Consider the following 24,567-nt stretch of genomic DNA (forward strand, 5'->3'; position numbering starts at 1 on the left):
CGGTCGACCATGCAGGCCTTCATAGTGCAGCAGGTTCTTCTGCAGGACTGTCTTCTCGCAGGACAACTGCTCCTTTGTCATCTTCTACAGAGACAGAAAGATACCCAGTTAATCATGTAACATGACATATAAGACATTTAGTCAGTAAATTGACTTTCTATTTCAGTGCCTTGTGCAAGTGGCAGATGTTAATGTAATACTGCACAGCTGTGATCTGCCGTGTGCCTCATTGAAATGAGAAATTATGTAATACAAACAAGTCAAAGTGTTAAAAACAGCAATTTCCACTATTCCACTGTGTCTAAATGTTGCCTGCCAAAAAATTCAAGTGTAATATTGTGTGGGATCATCTAACTTAGAATTTTGCTTTGTGTTACAATAGCATAAGAAAAATACATGTATTTTTTCCATTAATTTCTGCTGTGTAGTGGCTCTATCCTGAGCAAAGGTCTAACTGGAGTATCTGAAAACACCAGTGGGTGTGCAAGGGCCTTAAGCATGAGTCCTGATCCAGTCCCTGGTAAAAGTATCTGCCACTCACCTTGATGTCATCAGGCCAGCCATCCTCCTGCCTCTTCCCTTTGACCCTGCGCTGGATGAGCTCCAGCGTTTCCTCCCTGGTGGGACGTGGACCTTTGACCTCCGCTGCTGCATCGTAGGCGCCTTGATCCAGGGTGGAGCCAAAGCTCTTGGGCAAGGTGTTGCTCCGAGGACGAGTCTGGGGGCCGAGCTCACTCTCTGCGCGGTGTTTGGCATCTGAGGATGGAGGGATAAGGTGATGAGGAGGGAGATGAAGGAAAAGAAAGGGGAGGGCATAGAGAGGGTAAAGAGGGGAGAAAACCATAAGTCTTAAATAAAATACATATAAATAAAACATCACTGACTGGACAATCAGACATGCAGGAGTTTAACAGACAGCTGTGGTGGTTAAAGTGAGCTAATCACAATATGAGGAGAAAGACAAGCATGCATAGGCAACACACATATCCCCTGAACAAAAACACACACCACCACACCAAGTAAAAGCCCAAATACAGCAAGCAAAAACCCTTTAACTGTGCTTCTTTTTTAAAACTTTGTCTGACTGTAAAATTGTTTAAAAAAATGAAGACCCTGGGACAATCTGATGGTTACAGACAGAGACATAGTGCTGTTGATTACAAACTAATGCAATTACTTGCAGTTAGCAAAATCATAGGCAGCTAGGATTTACTAGGATAAGTTTTATGTCACAACTAAGTTAAAAAACTGTATTTTCTACATTTTGTCAAAAAATAGTCAGTATCTGAACATGTCTGTTTAACACATAAAATATATTGTTTTTATTCTCAAATTAAAACCTTGATCTTCCTCACTTTCCATCACATTTTAGACAGATACCTCTGGTTAAATATCCCGTGCCAACATGCTGTTTCAACAGGAAATACACCAAAACAAAGAAGCAAGATGCTCTCACAATGCCGCCTCATTGTGACTGTCTGTAGTGTATGTAATGTCTACTTACTGAAGGGGTTGGTACTTACTGAGGTGAAACGGTCTAGAGCTCAGGCCTGAGTAGGGGTGGAGTGGGGGGGTGAGTGTGTGATGGGGAGGTGAGCAGATAGAGGAGGAGGAGGAGGAGGAGGAGGATGAGGAGGAAGGGGAGGAGGGAGCATGGTGGCGTCTGTGTGAATGGAGCAAAGCCTGGTGCCTCAGCGTGCTTCTGGGTAAAAGGTGGTGCTGGCGTCCTGGTTGGCCGATCAGTCAATCAATCAATCAATCGGTCGTTGGGCGAAAAGAGGAGGAGGAGGAGGGAGGAAAGTGGAGAGCGGGTGATCGCGTTATTGTTGTTTTTCAATTTTGATTTGAAACAGAGAGAGAAATGTTTCGGCCACTGCGTTCTCCAAAAAGGAGAGCCGTCACCTCACAGAGAGGAGGTGTGGACGAGTGTCATGGGGTTTGTTCTGTACGGTGAAACAATGGAGAGAAACTGCAGAGTAGAAATGGATTCATATTTATCAGATTTAATACATTACATTCCACCAATTTACTCTCTTTTAGTAGCTGTATTTAGGATCAGTTAATAAGAATGAGCAGCAGTTTACCAAAGGGTGAAATTTTTGACTTTTACTGATCAAATAGAAGGTTATTTGAAAATGTTTCCAATTCATTTGCCACAGTTTCACCTTACTGAATTCACCCAGCAGGTAATGAATGTGGGTTCACAAGGACGCACCAGCACATTGGAGGGTGGGAGCCACGCATGTGAGAGCCATGTCAATCCCTGACATGTGCGTGTCTGCTTATGTGCGTTAAACCAGCATACATGCGGTGTTACAAAGGTTAGGAGTGGGGAGGGTCAAGCTGTCCAGCATGGAACAGGATGGCACACAGACACTCTAAACCTGACACACACACACAGACACACATATACACATACACACGTTTAAAGGACAAAGAGCAAATGGTTCTACCTTTAATCTGCCTGCGGATCTTGGTGAGGTCGGTCATCCATTTGAGGACTTTGGGGTTAGCTGCCTTGTCTCCATGAGAGGGCTGAGGGGAGAGGAGGAGGAGACAGAGCACAGTGCAAGAATTGGTATTTAGTCGAAAAGGTCAGGGCAGTACTGGAGGATTTACAAAAGTAATTTAGGCAGCTGACATTTTTACACAGAAAGACTTCACAACCCAAAATCTTAATTTATCAGACATTTCGCACTGTGTAGGAAATTCGATATAGATCAACCTCAGAGGTTTCCAGCTACTTCAAAGGCTGATTGTTTGTGTGTACAAGCAGAAAATAATGTATTAAGCTTGTTAACGTCTGTCACTAATTTAAAACAAATGGCTCCAAACCTGAACACTGACACTGCCAGTATTTGAAAATACCTCATGTCAGCCAATTAATTTAAAGACAAAGTGAATAAATCTATATTGCTGGCCTCATAAGTTGCGGTTTCTATTTTTCCATCAGCTCGTAGTAGTCACTCAGGGTCTCTAGTCCCCGGGCACTGTTTACAATAAACCAATGTAAGTTATATTTATTATTAATACATAGTTCCTGAAATTCAAAACACACAGGTGCGGCTGAGCACAAACTCTGACTGTGTCCCCCACATTCAGGTCCTCAGACCATCATATATGAAGGGAGGAGGACAGGGAAGGGGAGAGAAAGAAAGAGAGGAGTCAACTATGAGGATGAAGGAGGAGCAGGAGGAGAAGGATCAATGGTAAGGGACTGAAATGCCCTAAATAAAGTACAAATGATTGACAGTATGCAGGATTTTTTGGTTGTTTCAGTCAGGCTTTTCCTTATTCAAAATAATACTTACCATCAAATTTTTTAACCATTTTGCTGATTCTCCTTTTCTACAGTTACTTCAATTAATGTTTTTACCTTATAGTTCCTCTCCTTTTCAAACTGCTCCTCAAACTGTTTGATTTTCTTCTTCAGATGTTGTAGTTTCTTGGTGAGTTGGTGGGTCACTGAATCTCCTCCTCTCATCGCCTCCTTGGAGCCAAACGACGCTCGCCGCGGCCTGAATAGTGATACACAGGTATGAATAAACTATCCACAGTAGACCAGCAAAAAAAAGTCAATGTAGGTTTGATTATATACTTTAAGTCCATGAACAGACTGTGGTAGCACTGCTGGATGTCCCTGCTTCATCGTACCTCTGTGCTTTGGTGGGTGAGGTGGCGTCTGGGTCCTGCTGGAGGAAGCGTTGGGCACTGTGCGCTCCAAAGTCAAGGAAGCGTCGAGCCAGAAGGTGAGGGTGGGAGCGGGAGGAGGAGGGGGAGACATCCTGAGCCCTCTCCCCCTCTTCATCGTCACCATCCTCCTCTAAGGGCAGCAGGGGGAGAGGAACCATGCGACCAGCCAGCGGGGAGAGCTGCGCCTCTCCGCTCTCGTTGTCATCCTGCCAGGATTTGTAAGCTGGGACGGGGTCTGGAGCGAGGAGAAGAGAAATGAGAGAGAAGAGGGAGTCAGAGCAAGTCAACAGAGGTGAGGGAAGGAGGGAGAGAAAAGTCTAATGAAATGCCTGACTATCGAGAGTGTAGTAGGTGGTGTACATATCAAGACACACACAAAAGCTGCCTGGAAGGGGGCTTTTGAGCTGATACATTCAACAACAAATTAATTTTCTTCTTCAGTGCCCTGCTGAGTCACTCATAGATTGTCAGCGCTATGCTAATGAGCTGAGTCGAGGGGAAAAAAAAGGAGGAGAGGAGGGGGGGGGGTGTCAGAAAGATAACAAGACAGAGGTGATAAGCAGAGTCAGAGGAAAAAGTGTAGTCAGGGAGGACATGTGTCCTGATCAGTCTGCCCAGTGACCCTGCAGCCAGAGGGAAGAGCAAAGAGACAAAGTAAAACCAGCCGTCTTATCAAATCTGATGGAAGCAAGAGTGTTTTACATGCAGGAGATTTATTCATCATTAGTATCACACAAGCAAATTTAAAACTGTGGGAATGTGTTAATTAAGTTTCCCATACTGTGTTCAAACCAGCAAGCAGCTGCCATTATTTAAAAAGAAAAAAAAATCAGTGAAAGAGGATGAGAGGAAGGATGGGTAGACTGGTAGGTGGTTGGGTAGACATGAAATTACTCACCTTGGCCTTCTTTTTGGAGATGCATACATGAGAAGTCTATGGGAGGGAGGTGGAGATGGGAGGGGGGGGACGCTGTTTGGATGGAAGGAGGACAGGAAGGAGGAAGAAGGGAATGAGGAGGAAGAGGAAAGGAGGGACAGGGAGAGAGGCAGCAGAGAAGAGGACCAGTGAGGTCAATCATTCCTAACAAACTTCACTCACCAACATTCATTCAGCATGACTGCATGTGTGCTCAGTCACACTAGATATTCAACAAACATATGGAGAAATTTTTGTCAATGTCAACAAAATTATTTGTCAAAAATGTCACAATCTAATACAAAAAAAAAGCAATTTGAAGATGTCACATTGGGCTCTGGAAAATTGTGACGTCATTTCTTTTTTTTAAATACTTTGTTCAGACATTTTATGAAGCAAACACTTCAACTATTGAATTGAGAAAATAATTGTTAAATGCAGCTTCAAGGCGCAGATATTAATTTTATTTTTTAGTTCATTCATTTTCTAATTAAAAAAAGCCTAAAAGTAAATTTTGTAAATAAGGCTGCAACTACATATTTTCATTACTGTGTCATGTGCTGATTATTTTCTTGATTAATTGAAACTGAATCATTTAGTTTCTAAAATGTGAGAATTTTTTTTCCAACCAATGGTCAAAAATACAGAAATATTCATTTTAATATTGTCTATGACAAAGAATAGCATCAAATTCTCACATATGAGAAGTTTGAGCTGGGGAACATTTACCATTTCTGCTTAAAAATCTCTACACAATTTTGCAATTATTAGAATAGCTGAACAACAGATTAATCAACTAATAGTCTGTTATTAGAAAAATTCTCCTAAATATACTGAGGGTATTTAAGCCTCTTGGGCTGACCAAAAGTTTTAGGGCTATGTGAAACCATGAGAAGGACCTGTGCTTTCTCTAATACAATTTCAATTACTTGACATTTTATCTCAAAATGTCTTAAAATAATTTGTACTTTGTATTTCTTTGTTTTTCTGGAGAATGGAGAGATGAGGAGATTACTACCTTCCCACTGGTTGTCAGGGAAGAGCTGGAGGTTATGGCCAGAGTTTGGTTGGCATGGAGACAGGTGGTTCCTGTTGGTCTCGCTGGTGTTGGCGTTCTGATCACAGCGGCATGAACCCGAGTCCTGAAGGGGGAGATAGAGAGGGGGGGGGGGGATTAAATACACAAATCAGGGATGGAATGGACAGAAATTAATTAGAAAGGAACAAAAGAAGGAAAAATGGAGGAAAGTGCAGTAAGTAGACAGATGGTACAGCATAAATTTGAGGTAATATTTTGCTAAATGTTTTTACATCATAGACATAGACATTGTTATACATTTCCATGTATTGATACTTACACAGCTAATGTCAGTTTGCTCCATAGTGTCACAGAGTTGATTGTCCTGCCTGAAATCAAGACAATAATCATGACTAAAAGTAGTGAATGAAATACTCCCAAATTCTACCAAAAATATTTACACATTAATTAATCTGGAGCTTTGTATTTTCCCAGATTGTGTTTTTTTCTATTGGGACATTCCTTTTTTTCTCAATATTTTTGCTCAGATATCTAAAACTGAGTTGTTTATTTCTCTGTAAATGAATCAAGATAAGAGTCTTCCCAGCGCACACACTTGTTAAAAGCAAGAGAGGTCACCTCAGTCGCCTGAACAACTTTGGCTTTGTGTACAAATCAAAACCATTTTTGATCCAACTCTCCCCAGAACAATTAAACAATGATAATTTGGAGATCCTAAAGTGTTTCAGTCAAAATCTTTCAGTGTTATTAGGAGTCTTCCTGAAAGTGCATCTGTGGAAGATCTTAACAAGAGCTGAGGAAAAGTCACACTGAAGTCACACAAATAAAAGCTTTTCCGCATTATGAATGAATTCTCGTGGGAAAACTCACAAAGCTGCTGTGTCAATGATTGATCAATCATTTTATCCTGCTTATTAACTTTAGGCCATTCTCCCTAAATAGGTGTGAAACAGTTTTAAAGCACTAGCTGCCGGAACCAGTTTAAACACTGCATCTTAAAATCAAACGCAGTAGCATTATCTATGCTAATCACAAGCCCGAGGCCTGACACAGTATGACGCATGAGGTGTTAACTACACAAGCATGCAGTGTGAGTGTGATGTGTTACATTCAGATGCAGCGTAAAAAACGAGCTCTGGCCAAGACGGCGTGTTGAAGTGATTTACAAACGTGAGGTGTCAAGTGATCAGTGCATGACAACATCGCTGCCTCTTGTTTGAACATGTTAAAGACAAAGATTTTCACTCTCTGGGAAAGAAGAAAGTCCATCTAACTTTGTCCAAATCTTCCCTTGATCTTCTAAATTAATTCTGATAAATTTGCTTGTTATTTGTTGATTTGAGGTAAAACCAAATTCATAGAGCAAACTAGAAGATCTGGTAGCTCACCTGGCAGTGTTGATGTTGTTCTCAGCATCTCTGACAGCCTCTGCATCCAGGTCCATTCCCAAGGCTCTCCTCCAGGGTGGCGCCAGAGTCAAGTGAATCCTGGGAGAAAGCAGCAGCAAGAAATTAATAGAAATTTTCTTGTTCTTATGAATGAAAATGAAGAGTTAAACAAAACTGGCAGAGCAGAGCAACAGACGTGACTGGGCAAAAATAGAAACTATGATAAACTGGGACTCTTAACATAAACAGGTGCATTCCTATTCTTAGAAATTACACACACACACCATTACGTTTCACTTCCTCTGAGTATTAGCAACACAGGGTTTTTGTGTTTTGTTGTGAGTACAAATAAATTGCCCCACAAGATGACACTTAAAGCCATAAATTACACAGGAAGCAATGTCAAGGTCATTTCTACAAAAATGCATACTGCGCGTTAGTCTCACTATTAACTGGCTAATCTCTCCCTTTTTGCAGTGCAAGGCTCCAATGAGAGAAAAACATCCTGAAGTCATGGTGAAGGGGTTTTACCATTTATCATCTACCCAACCTATAACGTTCCCCAAAACTGGACAGTTTCAGAATGATTGGTGTAAGATTTAAGGTCCTAAACATCAGCAGTCTTAATGAAGAGGCAGTTATCACATGATGCTGTGGAAGTAATATACATGTCAGTGTGAATGTATGAGCTAGTGTACACATAGCACATGTCTTTACATGGTTGTGGAAAGAAAGTAAATGGTGTGTGTTTTGTAGTTTGGTGTTCATGTGCTGCTGTCATTTTCACTGATTTATTTAAGGAACTGGACCCAGATTACTGACAGGTTTCTCATCAGTCCCAGGACACATTTCACTCTGACAGCCATGTTGACTGCTGCCCCTCACCTCTCTCCTGCTGTCTGGATGCCAAAATGGTTCATGGGAGAAGAGACACTAAGGCTCAGGGGGTGTAGTAGAATAGAGACATTTTGATTTCTACTGTTATAAGACTTACTAAAAATGCATGTGATGCTCACTGAAAAAGACAAGAGGCAGTACAATTGCCCTAATGTTCCTCCAGGATCTCCATGACAAGACAATACAAAACAAAAAGACTGATTTCATAAAGTTACAAAAAGTGGATATGGCAGACCCACTTTACACCTCTTTCATACTGAACCTTTTGCCATTCTCTCATGACTATATGTTAGAAGTATTCACTGATGATCTGTGTGTATCTGAGTGCGTGTATTTGTACGACAGGCCTGTTGCTGTCTCTGTTTGCTGCCCTGGTAGAATTGTAGCTATTGTAGCAATCAGAGCAGAACAAAGATGGACTGTGCTGATAGTATCAAACATTCGGCCTTGGAATGAACCGACACACTGAGACAGGAAGGAGGTTAGTTATGGGAAATATGCTGCCAGCCCACACAGCAACTGGCCTGGGTCTGTGCATTGTGTGTGTCTTTCGGGGGAACTCTCCATGGTGTGTGTGTGTGTTTTCAAATGTTTTTGCTTTCAATTACTGTACATAGGGAATACATTTATGCTTTTGCCATTGTTACATTTAGTATGTGTGTGAAACATGGGTGACTGTGTGCTGTTTTGTTGGGTGTGTGCATGCCTGATGTGTAGCAGGATGCAAGCTATGTTTGTGTATATGCAGGTGGATCAATTTAAGTGCATGTGTGTGTTTCTGTGTCCTCCACAAACCTGTGTGTCCGTCTGGCTTTGTTGTATGTGTTGCTCAGTCTGCGTGAGTGGGGTCTCCCCTTCTGTGTCACAGGGACTGTCCTCAGGGTCTGTTTGTTGTTCATCGTCTCCTTGGCAACCCTCATCTGCAGGCTCACTGGGACTCACCCTGGAAAACAACATTAAGAGAAGTTAATGAAATAATGAAAGCACTTAAATTTAAAATACAAACTAATAACTCTGCTATGTGGGCTAGGAGAAGGCTATTTTAGTTAATGGTGTAAAACCTTTATGGTATCATATCTCCTCGATCTTGGAAGCCAACAAACACTCTTCGACATCTTGTTTTGTCTTGGAGGTGACTGACCACTGAACAGCTGCTCTCCACAGCCTGTACAGTTTGCTTATTAACATCACTGGTGCCAACATGTTTACTGGCAACCTGAGCTGTCCGGTTGGCTTTGTGCTCCTGTGCACAATGTTCACTATGTCAAATATGTTACTTTAAAGTCATTTGATGCCACTTTCAGCCGCTAAGGAATCTGTGTAACGCATGTTTCTACCAGCAGGTGCAACTACAAAGTTTTGCCAAAGGTATGAAAGAAATTTGTGTGTGTGCTTGCACTCTCACCCCTCGCTGTCGTAGTTGCTGAGGTCTTGGTCGATGGAGGTTTTCAGCTCAAAGAAGTGCTGCTCCACTGCAGCCCTGATGGTTCGCTGAATTATCCTGGGAAAAACACAAAAATACACAGAGATTGCTATGTGCATTTACATTCTTTTTATATGTGTGGTGTTTGAAGATGAGTTATGTTTTGACTAAAAAGCATATTAGGTATCACATGTTTGTGATGTTTTCTAGTTTCTGTACAAACAAACATGGAGGCTAACAGGTTTTTTTGAAAACTTAAACACACCTTGTGCAACTTTGGATTATGTGTCCTGTTGGCTTAGTTTGTTAAGTCATGTTCCATTACTGTGTGTATTTAAGGAAACTCTGGAATAATAGATTAAATGGTAACATTTATGATTATTATAGTATATACCCCTTTTAAAAAGAAATACATAAATAAAGTCTGTTGTATACTGTCCAATGACCCCCACTCATTTTAGCTTTAGTTACTGTTCAACTGTAGTTAAAACCATGTTTCATAATGAGTAGCAATGGAGTCCATGTTTGCCCCACTGGAATGAGTTTAGTTCAGCTGTAATGAGGATAAAGTGTCACAGCTCAGTTTACCAATGATTTTGTCTACACAGGACCAAAAACTAAAGATTTACCTTTACTGCTTTGGATGAGATCCTGTGACCATGTTCTGTGTGTTTGTTCAGTAGTGGTGGGACTCAATTGCAGTGCCAGTAAAAATATCCCAGTAAATCCACATAACCTTACAACCTACAAAGTCAACTTTTGTTTTGGACTCATTTTGGGTGCCTGCATCCATGAGGCTGGTTGATAAAAACCACTGCAGTTTCAAATGGTAAAACTACTTCTTCTGTTAAGTAACAACTAGAACCATGATTCAAGCACCAGTGATGTAGAGTGTACAACCTATGATACAACCTTGCATTCACTGTGTGGTGAATTGTCTATACATGAGATAAGTTTATGTGCTCTCCTTTTCAGTTATAGTGCTTAGTGATAAGCTTAGTGGATCATTCACTCATTTAATTAAGATCTATAATTTCAGAGTGAGGTTTGGCCACACACAGTAATGATGTGCAGGCTAAAACCTTCATCTCTGTAAGCACATGTAATCTTCCTCACATAATCCTAGCTGTCATCAACCTCTATTAATGGATAGAAACACTCCTGCTTACTAATTAACAGACAAATGGCTGTAGCTATAAATGACAAACTGATGTGTTTAGCTCCGTTTCCATATACAGGAATATATCCGGCATTGAGGTTTATACAGCGTGAGACATTTAGTAAAGGTTAATAATGTATCAACCAAAGTAATCTCTGAAATGGTTTCTTTTCCAGTCAGGCCTTTTTAACCAGTCCTTATTAAGTCAATAACCTGGCCCTTTTCTAAAAAGATTAATAATGCTTAAACTAAAGCTGGGGAAGAGAGAGGACAGGACGTTACAGCCTATAAAAGGTAACAGCAGCAGTCACACTCACCACACTGACCTCTGCTACAATGACATGCAACGGTTGTGCCACAGGCTCCAGTAAGATTTTATTTAGCTTGCTTTATTTACTGGATCGTGTGTGTGTGTGTGTGTGATCATCGTGTATTTCTTCATCAGTTACTCTGGCTTCTTGCAGGCTGATAGCTTTGTCTCTCCTCCAGCTTAGACAGCAGTAGAGGCTGAGGACAAAGAAAAAACATTGACTGGGAAAACTCCCAGCTCTCTCCAACTCCTCTACACCAACTGCTCTCCTTATGGAAAGTACTTCATCTCTTCCTCTGGTTTAATCTACAGTATGTACCCTAAACTTTTTTCCCCCTGTACATTTATATTACATAACACCTCTACTCTTAAATTAAATTGGCTCTATGCCACTATATAGTCATATAGTCACCAACAAAGGTCATAATTTTAAATGGAAGACTTGGAGCTGGAAAATAACTGTGTTTGGGTTTCACAGCTATGTCCATTTAAGGTGAAAACTCATAAAGGTGCTGGGCTCAGGTCAAATAAATGTGTGTGAGTTGTGGGTATATCAGCCAAACACACACCTTTGTGCACAAAATTCCCTGGGCCACATGGCCACTTTCACTTGCAGCAGCAACTCTGCCTCTCTCTGCAAGAAGCTGCTCTAACAATAACTATCCATCACACACACTCACACACACTTACTCATACAAAACGCTCACACATTGCCCAGAGAAGCACCGTGTGTTTTGCTAACGTCTAAATTTCCTTCCATGTCTCCCAGCAGAGGACAGTCCTTTTGAACACATCCTAGTAGCCAGAGGAAAGTGAGGACATTAATTACACTCAGGAACACAAGACTGCCTAGGCAACCATGGTCTTTGCAGCTATCTAATGCACTTCTGCAAACAGTTAATGTACTTACATGACACCTAGATGACAGTCAACCATCTGGTGAATGAAACTCAAGCAACATGTTTTTCAATACTAGGAATACTAGGAAGATTAGTATTAAACCCAAAGATATTGAGTTTATGATTATATATGACAAAGAAAAGCTGCAAATCCTTTGATTTTAAGAGTTAAAACCAGACAATGTTTAACATATTTTCAATTTTGCTTGAAAAAAATAACTGAATCTCAAAATAGTTAAAAATTATTTTCTTGTCAGCTGACTGACTAATTATTTTAGCTCTACACTGTTTATCTAATTGTCTGCTTGGAATTTCATGCTGCTTGTTTGTTTATCTAGATGAAGTCTGATCAATAAATATTCATTCTGTAAACATGCAAAGATAACCCAAACAGACTATTCCTAGCATATTGAAAAATATGTAGAAAGCCACCTTGAAGGAGATATGATATGCCAGTAGGCTGAAACCATTGGTAAAATAATCAGTCAAGCAAATGGTGAAAATGGATATGTGTGTATTTTGTTAAGACCATTTGCAGCCATTTTGTTCTTTTTTGTTACTGATGCATTAGACTACTGACTAACAGTTTTTGTGTTATTTCTCAGCACTGAAATACTCTCTTGGGCCTTCAGGTCAGTTAACTCATATCAATGTACAGCACCCATGGAAAATGATTTTAATCTGTTTGCATGCCATGCAATGGAGGCCTGAAAGTCATGTGATTGCTGAGTTCATGTCCTTGGGGCTGTGAAAGCACAAAGCCATGCAAAACGCTTTAAAAGTCAAATAATCAAAACACAAGGTCAGCTTTCCTCCTTATTACCTCCTCCCTTACCTTTCTCTTAACTCAACTTTTCTCACTGCTGCCTGCACTTCCCGTTATTTTATCTCCCTCTCTTCACACTTAAGCTAACCTAAGTCTCAGTTTTTCTGTTATTCTCTTAATAAAAATCTCAGTATATAACTGCTTGTGTTGAGATTTTTTCCCATTAGTTGCACAAAAATTATTTGTCAGACATGGGTTTCTGGGGTAGCTAGAATTTTCTGTGTGTGTATGAGTGTGTGTACATAAAGAGATGTCTATATATGTTACCATGAGTGGATAAAATTACTGGAGTGTGTGTGTGTGTGTGTGTGTGTGTGTGTGTGTGTGTGTGTGGACTTACTCAGCAGAGTCAGCAGGCAGGATGGATATAGGGGAGAGGTGGGAGCTGTAGAGAAAGAGAGAGAGAGGGGGAAAGAACAACATGGTTAGAACATCATGTACTCCTCGACTCCCTTCCCATACTGACATGAAACGACCTTGGAGGGTGTGGGTGTTAGGCAGCGAGAGCCAAAACAGGGAAGGAGAATGACAATAACGATGTTAACCATGAATTCATCAGTGTATCTTATGTGTTAGAGAGACAAAGCACAGATCAAGCACTGAGTAGCAGAGGTGAAAAAGAGTGAAATAAACATTTACAGTCATGAGTTTATGTTCTTGCTGCAGTTGTCTCCCAATCTAAGACATCTTGTGCCAAATGACAATCTCAAGAAATGCAACACACACACACATGTACACACACACAGTTTCAGTCAGTGGCGCCACTCTGGGTGGGCAGATTGTTATTTAGGCTACAGAGCTCTACTAAACCCCGCTGATCAGATAGAAGGGTGTGTGTCATGTCATATTTGTTCTTCGATGTTCCTCTGTAAGCAAGGAAGTGGTGGTGTGTATATTTGTGTGTGTGTGTGTGTGTGTGAGTGAGAGAGAGAGACAGAGAGTTTGTGTGTATGAAAAAAGGTGGCAAAAATGTGCCCCTTTATTCAGCAGACTGCCGCTGGCCTCACAAACAGTGACAGGCACGCCAGGACTGCAGATTTATATAACACCCCACAAGGTCATTCAGATTATGCCCAAGTGCATATATGCTGTGAGCTTGTGTGTGTGTGTGTGGTCAAACTCATCTCATTTGAAAAACAGCAGCTGAGGTTATGCAAGCTTTATGTGTATATATGTGTCCTGGCTCTTTAACACAACGACACATACAGACACACACACACTCCTAATGCAGCAAGATGTCTTCAGGTAGATCGATAGAGACTGAATTATTAATGGCAGATAGGAAATGATAATGCTCTCCATCTTTATCCATCTTTTTTCCTAATTCCTTCTTATTTCTTGCTTTTCTTACCATCTTTCTGTTTCTTGTTTTTCAACTTTTTGTCCTCCTCACATAATTTTTTATTTATTTCAATGCAGTTTGATCACTACATAAACACTCTCCTGTTATTTTCAGCTTTTTTTCTCCATTTACTTATCACCTTATTGATTATTTATCTACTTCTTTGACCAATCTTCCTCCTTTATGCCATCTTTCATTCAACACCATCACCCTTTGCACTAAAATCTTTTTTTCATATTCATATCATCATCTTTTTCTAAAGGTCTCCCTTCTCTATATTCCTCCCTCATGTTTCTTTCCTCTGCCATCTCCTCTCCTCTGCCTTCCCTCTCTTCCTACTGACTTTGAATGTAGCAAACATCTCACATTCCCTTTCTGACACTGTTACCTTGATCATCCATGTTTGTGTGAGGGGAAGACAGACATAAAGAGAAACAGATTTGCTGATGTTACAGGGATCAAACAGTGGGTCTGCCAAAATGTTGCCAAAAAACAGTGGATCTAAGAGGAGTTATGAAATGTGAAAACAGATACAGTAACTTATAAACACGTTGCTATAGTTAGTTGCTGTAGCATCTACAGTATTTTGTCTGTCTATTAGATCCTTTATCATCTGAGGTTCTCCTCTCCTTTCTTTTACTGTTCATCAACATGGAAAACTGCCCTTTGCACAACAACACACCCTGCAGGCTCTCTACCGCAGAGACTGTCCCTTCGAAAGCACAGATAACATCTGACAGCAGGCTCTTCTGCTGAGTTGTACCCTGAGGGACCATGCTGGGTGGCTGCATCACTAACAATAGATCCTTGATAGGACCCTCAAGGACGTTACATAACCTCAATGGGCCTTAAGTAGCAAAGATAATATCTGATCTTACACCATTTTGCCCCTCAGGACTGAAGCCGTAGTTGGGCCCTTTGGGGTGTTTCTGCCTTCCTCAAGCTCCCTAAGCAGCAAAGATAACATTTCTATCAGCTCCAATTGAGCCCTAAAGGAAGCATACATAACACCCTTTATAGAGCACTTCAGGGTATTTCTTCCCTGGCTAGAACACCACGAAGTGCAAACAAGATCATGAAGAACTCTGGGTCCCTGATGTATTAGAGAGAGCTTTTGAAGAGGTCAACATTAATTAGCTTTTAACATTCTGTTTTTTTTTTCCTTCTAAAAACTGTGAAATATATTAACACATAAACTTAAGATCAATAAAGACTGGTAATTTTAATAAGGCCCATTATGCCATTATATCGTAGCTAACAGTAGCTACAATATAAAAAAAGGGTGTCTCTCCAAGCGATTTTAGGACACTTTAAGGTTAAGAATTGATTTATTTCTGCTGTAGTTTCTGGCCTGAGGCTGCCACATGTACATGAGTGCCACAGAAGCACTAGTTGGTAAATAGAGGCTTTGGTTGTCCAAGTAGGTCAGATTAGATCAGTTCCTGCCCCACAGGCACAGCGGCAGTGGTAGCCAAAGACAGATATAAGACCTTGATAACGTCTTAGGGAGTCACACCTTTAGCTAGCAGTGTGTTGGCAGAAGTTCTGTGAGACCTTTAATAGTGACCAAAGTAGACAGCTACTTAGTTTTTGATAGTGTCACAGCTGCTAACAAATGGTCAAAGTTTCATTCAGCCAGCAATGACTGGCTGATGATAGATGCCACATTTAACCTGCTCCCATACTATCAAACTGCTATGACTACCTTCTAACTTGATTTACTTTTTATATAAAATAAGATAAAAACACATTAGTCATTATTAATTTGCTATTTTGACTTCACTAACTTCTTTATCAGCTATGTCCAAAAGGCATCTAAGGTGAGTGGCAGAGTAAAATGCTTGCCAGATTTGCTCAGATCACTCCAGGCTAATCTGCTGTCTCCTAACCAGATCTCTCAGCATGATCACAACAGTAAAAATCTCTGAGCGTCACCTGAGGGCTGAATAATGCACTTGTGACTTTCAATAGAAAAAATGTAAATAAAATAACTGATAACATAAAAAAACGTCATCTGCTCATTCATTGAATACAATACAATAATTTTTATGATCCTGTTTTGAAAACTGCTTAATAACTATATGAATATAATAAAACCATCAGCGACTACTGAATACCTAAATGGAACTGTTTTACTGCACACATAATGAATACCATATTTTGTTTTATCCTATAATCTAACATTTGTCTGTCCAGATGACCTTTGTGTATTATCAGACAAAAGAACTTAGAAACACTGGTTTCTTAGAAACTACATTGGCTGTGATCTCTCTGTTAATACATGACAACAACTGACCTAAACAGATGGTTTTACTGTTTGGAAACCACAAATATAGGGCAAGAGTATCAGTTTGACACAGCTAAGAGTAAATGCTATGCTGTGTTTCAGTGGCCTTGTCTCAGCTGACCAAATGACTAAACAGAGTCACTCAGAGTGACTCTGGTTTTGTCTGCTGCACTAAAGGCACAAAATAAAAAGACAGCAGAGAAACTTTGTGTTCTCGCTGCTGACAGTAAAGAGAAAAAAGACTAATCAAGGGTGTCCTTACGTTACATACAACCATTATTCTGATGGCTTGATATAAAGGACACAGAAACACAAAGTGTATGCATTAAGGAGTGTGTTCATGAGAGTGTGTGTAAGGTGAGTTTGAGGTTAGTTGTGATTCGACAGAGGTGCTGTTGTCAGCAAACCTGACTCTGCTCTGTTCTAGATGGGAGGCATAGACCACTGCAGTCTATGCATCTGCTCTCTCTCTCTCTCTCTCCTCTCTCTCTCTCTCTCTCTCACACCACACACCACTCACACACACACACACACACACACACACACACACAATCCTACCACACATATACACCAGCCTGCACAAGAAGATATTTCACTGCTCTGGCTTGCAACTACATCAAACATACACACACTTTGTTTCTGTAAGCGCACACACACACACACACACACACACACACACACACACACACACACACACACAACACACACCTACCACACAAAGAAAACCACTGCAGTTCACAGAAACACACACACACTAACACACACACACAAAAGCATAAGCATCATCTTACAGTCATAAACAGCTCTTCTGGCTGCTTCTGAAACAGTAAACATTTATAGTCTTTCATGTCAGGGCCAAGACACTCTCACAGACTCTTAGAGCAGATGTTTGCATTCAAACCATCCACAAGCATTTAAGATCCATGTTTAGGTTTCTGCCTAGTTACTGCTCATTTGTTTGTTTCAGCTGCTTTGCACTTAGAACTATAAATGACCGATGCAGCAATAGTTAATTTGTTCTCTCTTAATTATCCCACAGACATTTGGTCTTCAGAGATTAATGATCTGTTTTGTTTAGGTGACTCAACAAATCTTGCGGCCCTTCAGCCCCTTCTCTACCTCCTCTAGCCCTCTATAATTCGTCATTCCTCTTGCAGAGTCATGAGGAGATGATGCAAGACTGCTGATAGCTTGCACTAAAAGTCTTTTATTTTCCAGCATGGGATGAGTATGTGCATCATTGGATGAGCTATACCAACAAACAATGTGCGTGCAGAAGATATTACTCTCTGGCATCACATTAAGTTCCTGTCAGAGTGATAAAAGTTACAAACATTCCCACAACAAAGTCCAGATTAGAGCTGCAACTAGAGTTATTTTCATTAACAATTAATCAGTGAATCATTATTTTATTTGTTAAATGCTCAGCCGTAATTGGTTAATCTGATTGTTTTTTCAAGTGATGGATTAATTGTTTTGTCTGTATAATGTCAGAATAAAGTAAAAGAACACTCATTATCATTTCCCAGAAATTTGAAAGTGCCAAAGCGGCTAAGTGGCACTTTCAAATGTCTTGTTTTGTCCGACCAACAATACAATACTTGACCTACTATCATATATAATACTTAACCATGAGAAAATCCTCTCATTTGAGCAGCCAAAGGGGGAACCACAGAAGGTTTTGTATTTAACAATTAACTATCAAAATAGCTGCCAATTCATTTTCTGTCAGTTGTCAACAGCCATCATATAAAACACAGAAAACAAGAATATCATTACATATGATAAACTGCAAATTGATGACATTTTTTCTTCATAAAGCACGTGACTAAAATTGTTGCTGATTACTTTTCTGTTAGACAACTAATCCATTAATTGGCCAGCTGTTACAGCACCATTCCAGATTCACCATGGCAGAAACAAAAATGGAAATCATACATCTTTTCTCTCACCACTTCTCTAACTGACACATATTTTAATAGTTTTTAAATTCATTTCTAAGAGCTTCTAAGAGGTACTTTGATGCTCAGTAATGTCAAGAATAGACAGAAACTGTGAAATAAGTGATTTTTTCCAATTATGAATGCACCAACTTGCCAGATGGTGCATTTGTAAGATATATTAAAAAGGTGGGTTTGATTAATGAAGCCTTTACTTTGAGAAAATGCTTATCTAAAGGGGGTGACTGTTTTTTTTCTTCCCCTCTGTGCATCAAAATGTTGACACATTCTCCCCCTTGCTTCCTTTATACTTAGATTGCATAATATCAGCCGTTAAGTTAATTCCATGACCCCTTTCTCTTCATCTACTCCTGCTTCATTTCTGTTTCTGTGAAAGAAAAAAAAAACAGACCTTCTCTTGTCTCTCTCCTTTCTTTCATCTTGCCCGGGCAACAAAGCAAGAGCAAGACACATAATCCAACCTCAAGGCTTTAAATCTCTCAGCATTAAGGTTTTCCCTAATTCATTCCACCATTCACAAATTAATCCATTCTTCTAGCTTTCCTTTTTTTTTTAATTCTGATCACCCTACGTCATTCATCCGATTTGTTGCCCTTTTTTCCATGCACTTCTTTCTCCCTACGTTCATTCATTCATCTATCATCCAACCAAATATTGCTTTCATCTCCAACCATTCATTCATCCATCCAATCATTTATTCCAGTCAGACTAAAGTAGTTACATAACCCCTGATGTTTACCTCTGCAGCAGAATGTCACAGGCCATTCTCATTTTTCCAGCTGTGTTTTCTCTCACTGTGATCTGTCCTTCTTGTTTGTTTTTTTTTTTATGTCAGTGGATCCAGCCTGTAGGTGCTGTCAGCGTGAAGGCTGTCTCTTTATGTCTGGTAGGATGTTTCTGTCAGTTTTTCTCTTGTGTATCTTCTTCCTTTTTTGCACTGTGCAGTCAGCAAGCTAACACGCAGGTTACTCAAGTCCAGTCTGTTTTTTATTTTTCGAACATCCAGCAGAGAAGTCAGCCTGACTTTTAGCCGAACTCTGCACGATTTCTGCCTCTTTCTTCTTTTTTCCTGTTAACAACTTGACACATCTCCTGTCGGAGCACTATCCAGCTGTTTAGCTTGTTCTGTCTGAACTCTCAGTCTCTCCTGTTCAGATTTCGTCTCGTTTCTGTATCTGTTAGGTCGGCAGGTCAGCCTTGGATCCAGGGTGTAGGTTATCCCAGTTGAGCACTTTGAGGAGTCAGCGTCAGCACCAGCAGATCTAGCAGCAGAGCCAGGGTATCGCCTGGGTGCATTCTGTGGTGTCCTCTAAATGTGTGTGTGTGTGTGTGTTCTTGAATGAGTGTGTGTGAGTCTGTGAAATGTGTGTGTGGGTGCGTGCGTGTGTGTGTGTGTGAGTGAGGTTGTCTCACTCTGCACTCTGTCTGTAAAAGTGCTGCAGTAAACATCCAGAGCCCTGCTAAAATATATGAGCTTCTGATGTAACCAGGCAACAACCCCAGGAGGACCAATGGGAGAGGAGGGGCTGAAGTTGGGAGCCAATCACAAAGAGGGAATGAGTTCTGTGAGCCAATCCTGAGGCAGAAAGTGGGAGGGCAGTTTGATTTCTGTGGTCCACTCAGTGGTGACTATAAACTCAGCAGTTATTACAGCCGACCCAGTGGGCTGTGTAATGGTGTGTACACACACACACACAAGGTGCATATTAGTACAGCAAAACACAGACACACACACACACACACACACACACACACCTGTGTCTTTTATATCACCCCCATGAGTCTTTTGTAACAGGAGCCTATCAAAAGCATAAAAGATATGTAATACATTACTGACCGAAAAGGGGTGAGAATGAGTCATAACAAGCTAACTGTAGAGAGAATAAAAGTGAAGGAGCGGGGTATGAGGGTAACACTCACACATCACTCACAAGGAAACTGAGTTGTTCCTCTTTGTCCTCAAAATGCTTCTATGTATCAACCAGTGCATTTCCGATAGGACCAGACATCAGATCAACTTCTTTGAAATCAAATTCAGGAAAAATTGTCCTACTGGAGAGTACACAAGCTATTACCAAGCACTAAAAAAGGGAAGACTAACAAAAATGGGTTTTTATCTTATCTTTGATTGAAAACTGAATGTTGCTTCAAAGAAAAATGCTTCAAAAATAAATTATACTTTATTATTATACAATATCTGAGGTTCCAAGAGAAGCAATTGGACAAAGTCTATTGACAAAGACACTAAGAATGACTGACTGCTTTAGTTCCAATCAAAAATAAATGAACCTTTTCACTGCAGCTATAAGCTAAAGTCAAAGCATCTACTCAAACCAATTTGATGACAGAAAGTCATTTTTAGATGCACATAATGGCTTGTAGAGGAGTTTGGCATCTCAGCACAGAGAACAATAGACAAGATTTGTATAGTTCTTGCAGTTAAAGCATCTCAGCCTGAGAGGCTTGGTGGCATGGCGCCCACTAAAACAGCGTCTGTAGCTACAACCTAAATTCAAGAATCATAGATCATCATGCTGAGGAAAAGAAATTAAGAACATACATCAGAAATGGAAAGAAATGCTGAGCTAAAGTCAATATTATACACAAGGACAATAACCACACAATGGCTCTTGCCCTCAGCAAGATTTAGCGATTCTTCGATTCAGGACAATGTGGCTCTTGTTTAAACAACACATACCAAGACAAATCACTACACTTACAAAATTTGTATTTTAGATTCTTGGAAGCACTTCTCTGATCAGGGGCCACAGCGAGAGCAGGATAACATGCTGTTCTTTTGTCTTTGAAAGATCTGTAGGGTACAGAACTGTAAGGTACATCCAGACAATGTATTATGTCTATAGTGAGACACAGTTCTCAGAAGTGGCTCTGAACATTGTACGTTTGAAAGTGACTGATTTGTAAAATATCTCAACAGTCCCAGATTTCCTGAAAGAGTTTAATTTTAAACCATATTATGTTTCCTGTCTAAGCTCTGACATTCCAGAAATTCCTCAAGGTAAGAAAGAATAAATGTTATGAAACTTTGGTCACAAATCATTAACACTGCTCTGGCTACAGTTTGGTGTTAATTCACCCTGCCTGTTGGTTCTGCCAAACTCTAATCTAAAACTTGAACTTTATCTTCTACAATCAACACAAAGCAAATACAGTGGCAGGGTGCTGAGACAAAAAGACTTCAGCCACAGCATGTGGTGCGATAATCAAAGGAAATATTTTTCCGTGATGATTTACTAACGTGAGTGCTCCTTAGAAAGCCAGAGCAGGCAGCTGTACCAGAACTGAGGGTGAGAGTTTATAGCACACACAGGAAAGTGGTGCTATCTAGGTCACTTAGTATATCATATTACACAGTGTGCCCAGTGCTTGGACCCAGACCTCATCACAATCAGGAAGAGAGGGGTGAGGGTAGGAGGAAAAGCAGGGCATAAAGTAAGACAAACTGAGGGACAAAGAGGGAGGAGTTCTACTTAAACATTAACTTCTGAGTCCAAGGGTTAGAAAAATGTATATGTCACATATGAATACATAAGAATGAATGTTTTTTTTGGGCCATACAGTGATACACGTAGCTCGCTTGAGAGGTTATGTATCAAGTTAAATGGTTTGTTTGTATAAAATGCATTCCATTGTAGTAATGTACAGTACAGTGAAGACATACATATATGCTATAATATCAGCAAGGACTGTTTACAAACCTCTTCCTGTAGGTGTATTCAAGGATAGCCACCAAAGGACAACCAAGAATCAACCAAAATCCCATTATATTTAAAACCACTGCTGCAAGCTTTGGGATATTTCACAAGACTGTACTCTTTTGCATAGAGTTCAGAAAATATTTCACATTGTGATTATAAATTTTGATTAATCACTTCCTACTTAGACTACAGAACAGAATAGAAAGTAGAAAAACTAAAAACTTGGTGAAGCAGATTGTGTGCAAATCTTGTTTCCTTTGGTGTCAGTCTGAGAGGAAATAGTTGTTTGTGATCCATCTATGAACTAGGTCGAAACACCAAAAGCACACCGCTGATACTCCTGTACTGACCTATATCTATGTATAGGTCAAGCAGACATATGACGTTCAACATGCACTTGTCATGGATATGCATAGTATAGAACAGGGCAGGGCCCTGCTGCACTCGCCTACAACACTACAGGAACACCAAAAATAGAGGGTCAACACTGAGACACATACGGTACAGGACATCAGCGACATTAACTGTGTCACCACAAGAGAGTATAGTGCAGAGGCAAAGTGTAGCACAGGCTTATATCACCAACATGCCCCACAAACAGTAGCAGGACAGTGCTGGAAAGCCTAGCAAAGACTGTTGCGAGAGTTGTGTTTCATTTCAACACAAAAGAAGTGCTACTGATAATCACCCCCGCTTCAGTGACCAAGTGGACACAGATTGCACTTTGAGATATGTTCACCAGTAACTGATTTGGAGCTTTAGCAACCAATATGACATGCATTGATGCTGTGTCTGCTGTGGCACTTAGTTTAGTGGGAGAAAAAACAAAAAACAAAAACAAGCATGCATACACCCTTCTTCTTTTGGGGTTTATTGACATGACAAGTGTCAGCACTATTGCTGATGACATTCCTCTGCTCTAATATTTTCTATTTACATTTAGTGCTACAATTCATCACACATTCGTCACAGTCTCACATGCTTTAAACTGATATTGTACAGTCTGATGCGGACTGCGACCAGGATTTTGTTAGACTCATCACATCACTCAGCTCGTCACAGTGTGACATGCCATAAACTTACATGATTGTTTTTGTTACACAGCCTGAAGGCACCTTTGCAGTATACTGAGTTTATGTGTCCACCATGAATAAAGCAAATGTACCTGACCTAGAGGAGACCATTGTCAATGCACTGAGAGGACCTTTAAGAGGTACAAAGCTGGTTATTTGCAACATGAGACTGAACGTATGACAGTCACGCCAGGATGGTGGGATAGTTGCTACGGTTAGAAGAATGACAAACAGGAATGGAGGCAAATTGAGAACAAGTGTTTTATAATGTGTTTAAACATTATCTTCTGGCTTGACCTTTTCCATCTTGAAGTCTGACATTGCATCTCACTCAGACTGACAAAAATCAATAAATCGCTCACAAGTAAGGACACTTTCCAGTTCTCCCACCCTCTCCATGCTCCCTCACGGCCTTCTCTGCCCTCTGATTCTCAGTTCCTTCCATTAATCCGTCCCTCCCGTCCTGCCCTTCTCCTCCTCACTGGGGCCAGAAGTGCATCCCAAGAGCCCTCTTCCCCAGTCTGCCAGGATTATTCAGCAGCCTCATCAAAAATACTTTCCATACACAGAGAGAATATAAGCAGAGTTGGAGAGGGAGGGAAGTAGTGACGAAGGAAGAAGAGAGATCAGAAGAGAAATACCAGTGATTATTTATAGTTTTGAAATGAGCAGAGGCTGTCAGCATGTAAGGTGTATGTGTATGTGTGTGTGTTTGTTGGCTGTCAGAGTCTATTAAGGGAACACTGCAACAGCCACGGAGGACAGACTTCCCTGTCTGTCAAGTGCTAGACAAACAACTCAGCCACAGTTAATGTTGAGTCACTAGACGGGAACTTTCTCTCTATTTCTGAGCTGTCACAAACCAATTATGTGTCAAAGAATGGCTGATAAACACATAGAACAGTGAGCTCACCTTAGAAATACATATGTATTCTGACTCACCAGAACCCTCAAGACATACTTAAGGCTATGATCTAAAAAGCAACATTGTGAGACAGTGAAGGTCAGCAATACAATAGGAGAATAAATGAAAGTGATAGCAAACTGAGATGCATGTAGCGAAATGGTATTTTAAAACAGCAGGTCTGGAAAATGTTTCATAAAATGAACAGATGTGACATTTCCTTATGCTAAGAGACCAAAATGTCTTATTTTTGGGCTGCAGGTCCAATTTGACATGCATGTCATTCTACTTGGGGGACCTGCCATAAGGAATAAGGAAGCCAGCCATAAGGAAATGACAGACACCTCCGGAAACTAGTTACTGTTACTAATGCATATATTTGCTGAAACAGTGAAGTTGTCTGCTGGTTTATCTCCTTTAAATTTCATTAACCTTTCTCTATTTGATACACATGTTACCAGTTATGGATAGTTAGCTACATGAAGGCTTAGTGCCCATAATACAGGTCTGTGATATAGATGCCACGGTGCCTGGCAATAATCATTCTGATTTCCAAGAATCAAAATATAAATTAAAAAACATGACAACAAGAAAGGAATATTATCAGTCATAAGTACAGTCAGTAATGAGTTTTGTTTAATAAAACTCCCCAAAATCTTGGTCATAATCTGGAACAAATAATAAACTTAAATCCAGTCCTGTTTTGCTTGGTCAGGTGATCTTAACAGTAA

The 24,567-nt window shown here is 40.4% G+C and overlaps 1 protein-coding gene across 1 annotated transcript in view; it reads right to left on the bottom strand.

Moving 5' to 3' along the window:
- Positions 1 to 24,567, bottom strand: part of fam13b (family with sequence similarity 13 member B) — a 71,848-nt gene that overhangs the window by 7,037 nt on the left and 40,244 nt on the right. Inside the window, exons 8-21 of the mRNA XM_018693702.2 lie at positions 12,891 to 12,935; positions 9,339 to 9,434; positions 8,729 to 8,876; positions 7,922 to 7,935; positions 7,037 to 7,135; positions 5,968 to 6,016; positions 5,628 to 5,751; positions 4,592 to 4,663; positions 3,655 to 3,928; positions 3,377 to 3,518; positions 2,454 to 2,535; positions 1,524 to 1,727; positions 542 to 756; positions 1 to 84 (exon numbers count right to left, since the gene is read on the bottom strand). Coding sequence (XP_018549218.1) covers positions 1 to 84; positions 542 to 756; positions 1,524 to 1,727; positions 2,454 to 2,535; positions 3,377 to 3,518; positions 3,655 to 3,928; positions 4,592 to 4,663; positions 5,628 to 5,751; positions 5,968 to 6,016; positions 7,037 to 7,135; positions 7,922 to 7,935; positions 8,729 to 8,876; positions 9,339 to 9,434; positions 12,891 to 12,935 — 1,648 coding nt within the window. The remainder of the gene's footprint in view (positions 85 to 541; positions 757 to 1,523; positions 1,728 to 2,453; positions 2,536 to 3,376; positions 3,519 to 3,654; positions 3,929 to 4,591; positions 4,664 to 5,627; positions 5,752 to 5,967; positions 6,017 to 7,036; positions 7,136 to 7,921; positions 7,936 to 8,728; positions 8,877 to 9,338; positions 9,435 to 12,890; positions 12,936 to 24,567) is intronic.

The sequence above is a fragment of the Lates calcarifer genome, linkage group LG8 (assembly GCF_001640805.2).
Source record: "Lates calcarifer isolate ASB-BC8 linkage group LG8, TLL_Latcal_v3, whole genome shotgun sequence".
NCBI lineage: Eukaryota > Metazoa > Chordata > Actinopteri > Centropomidae > Lates > Lates calcarifer.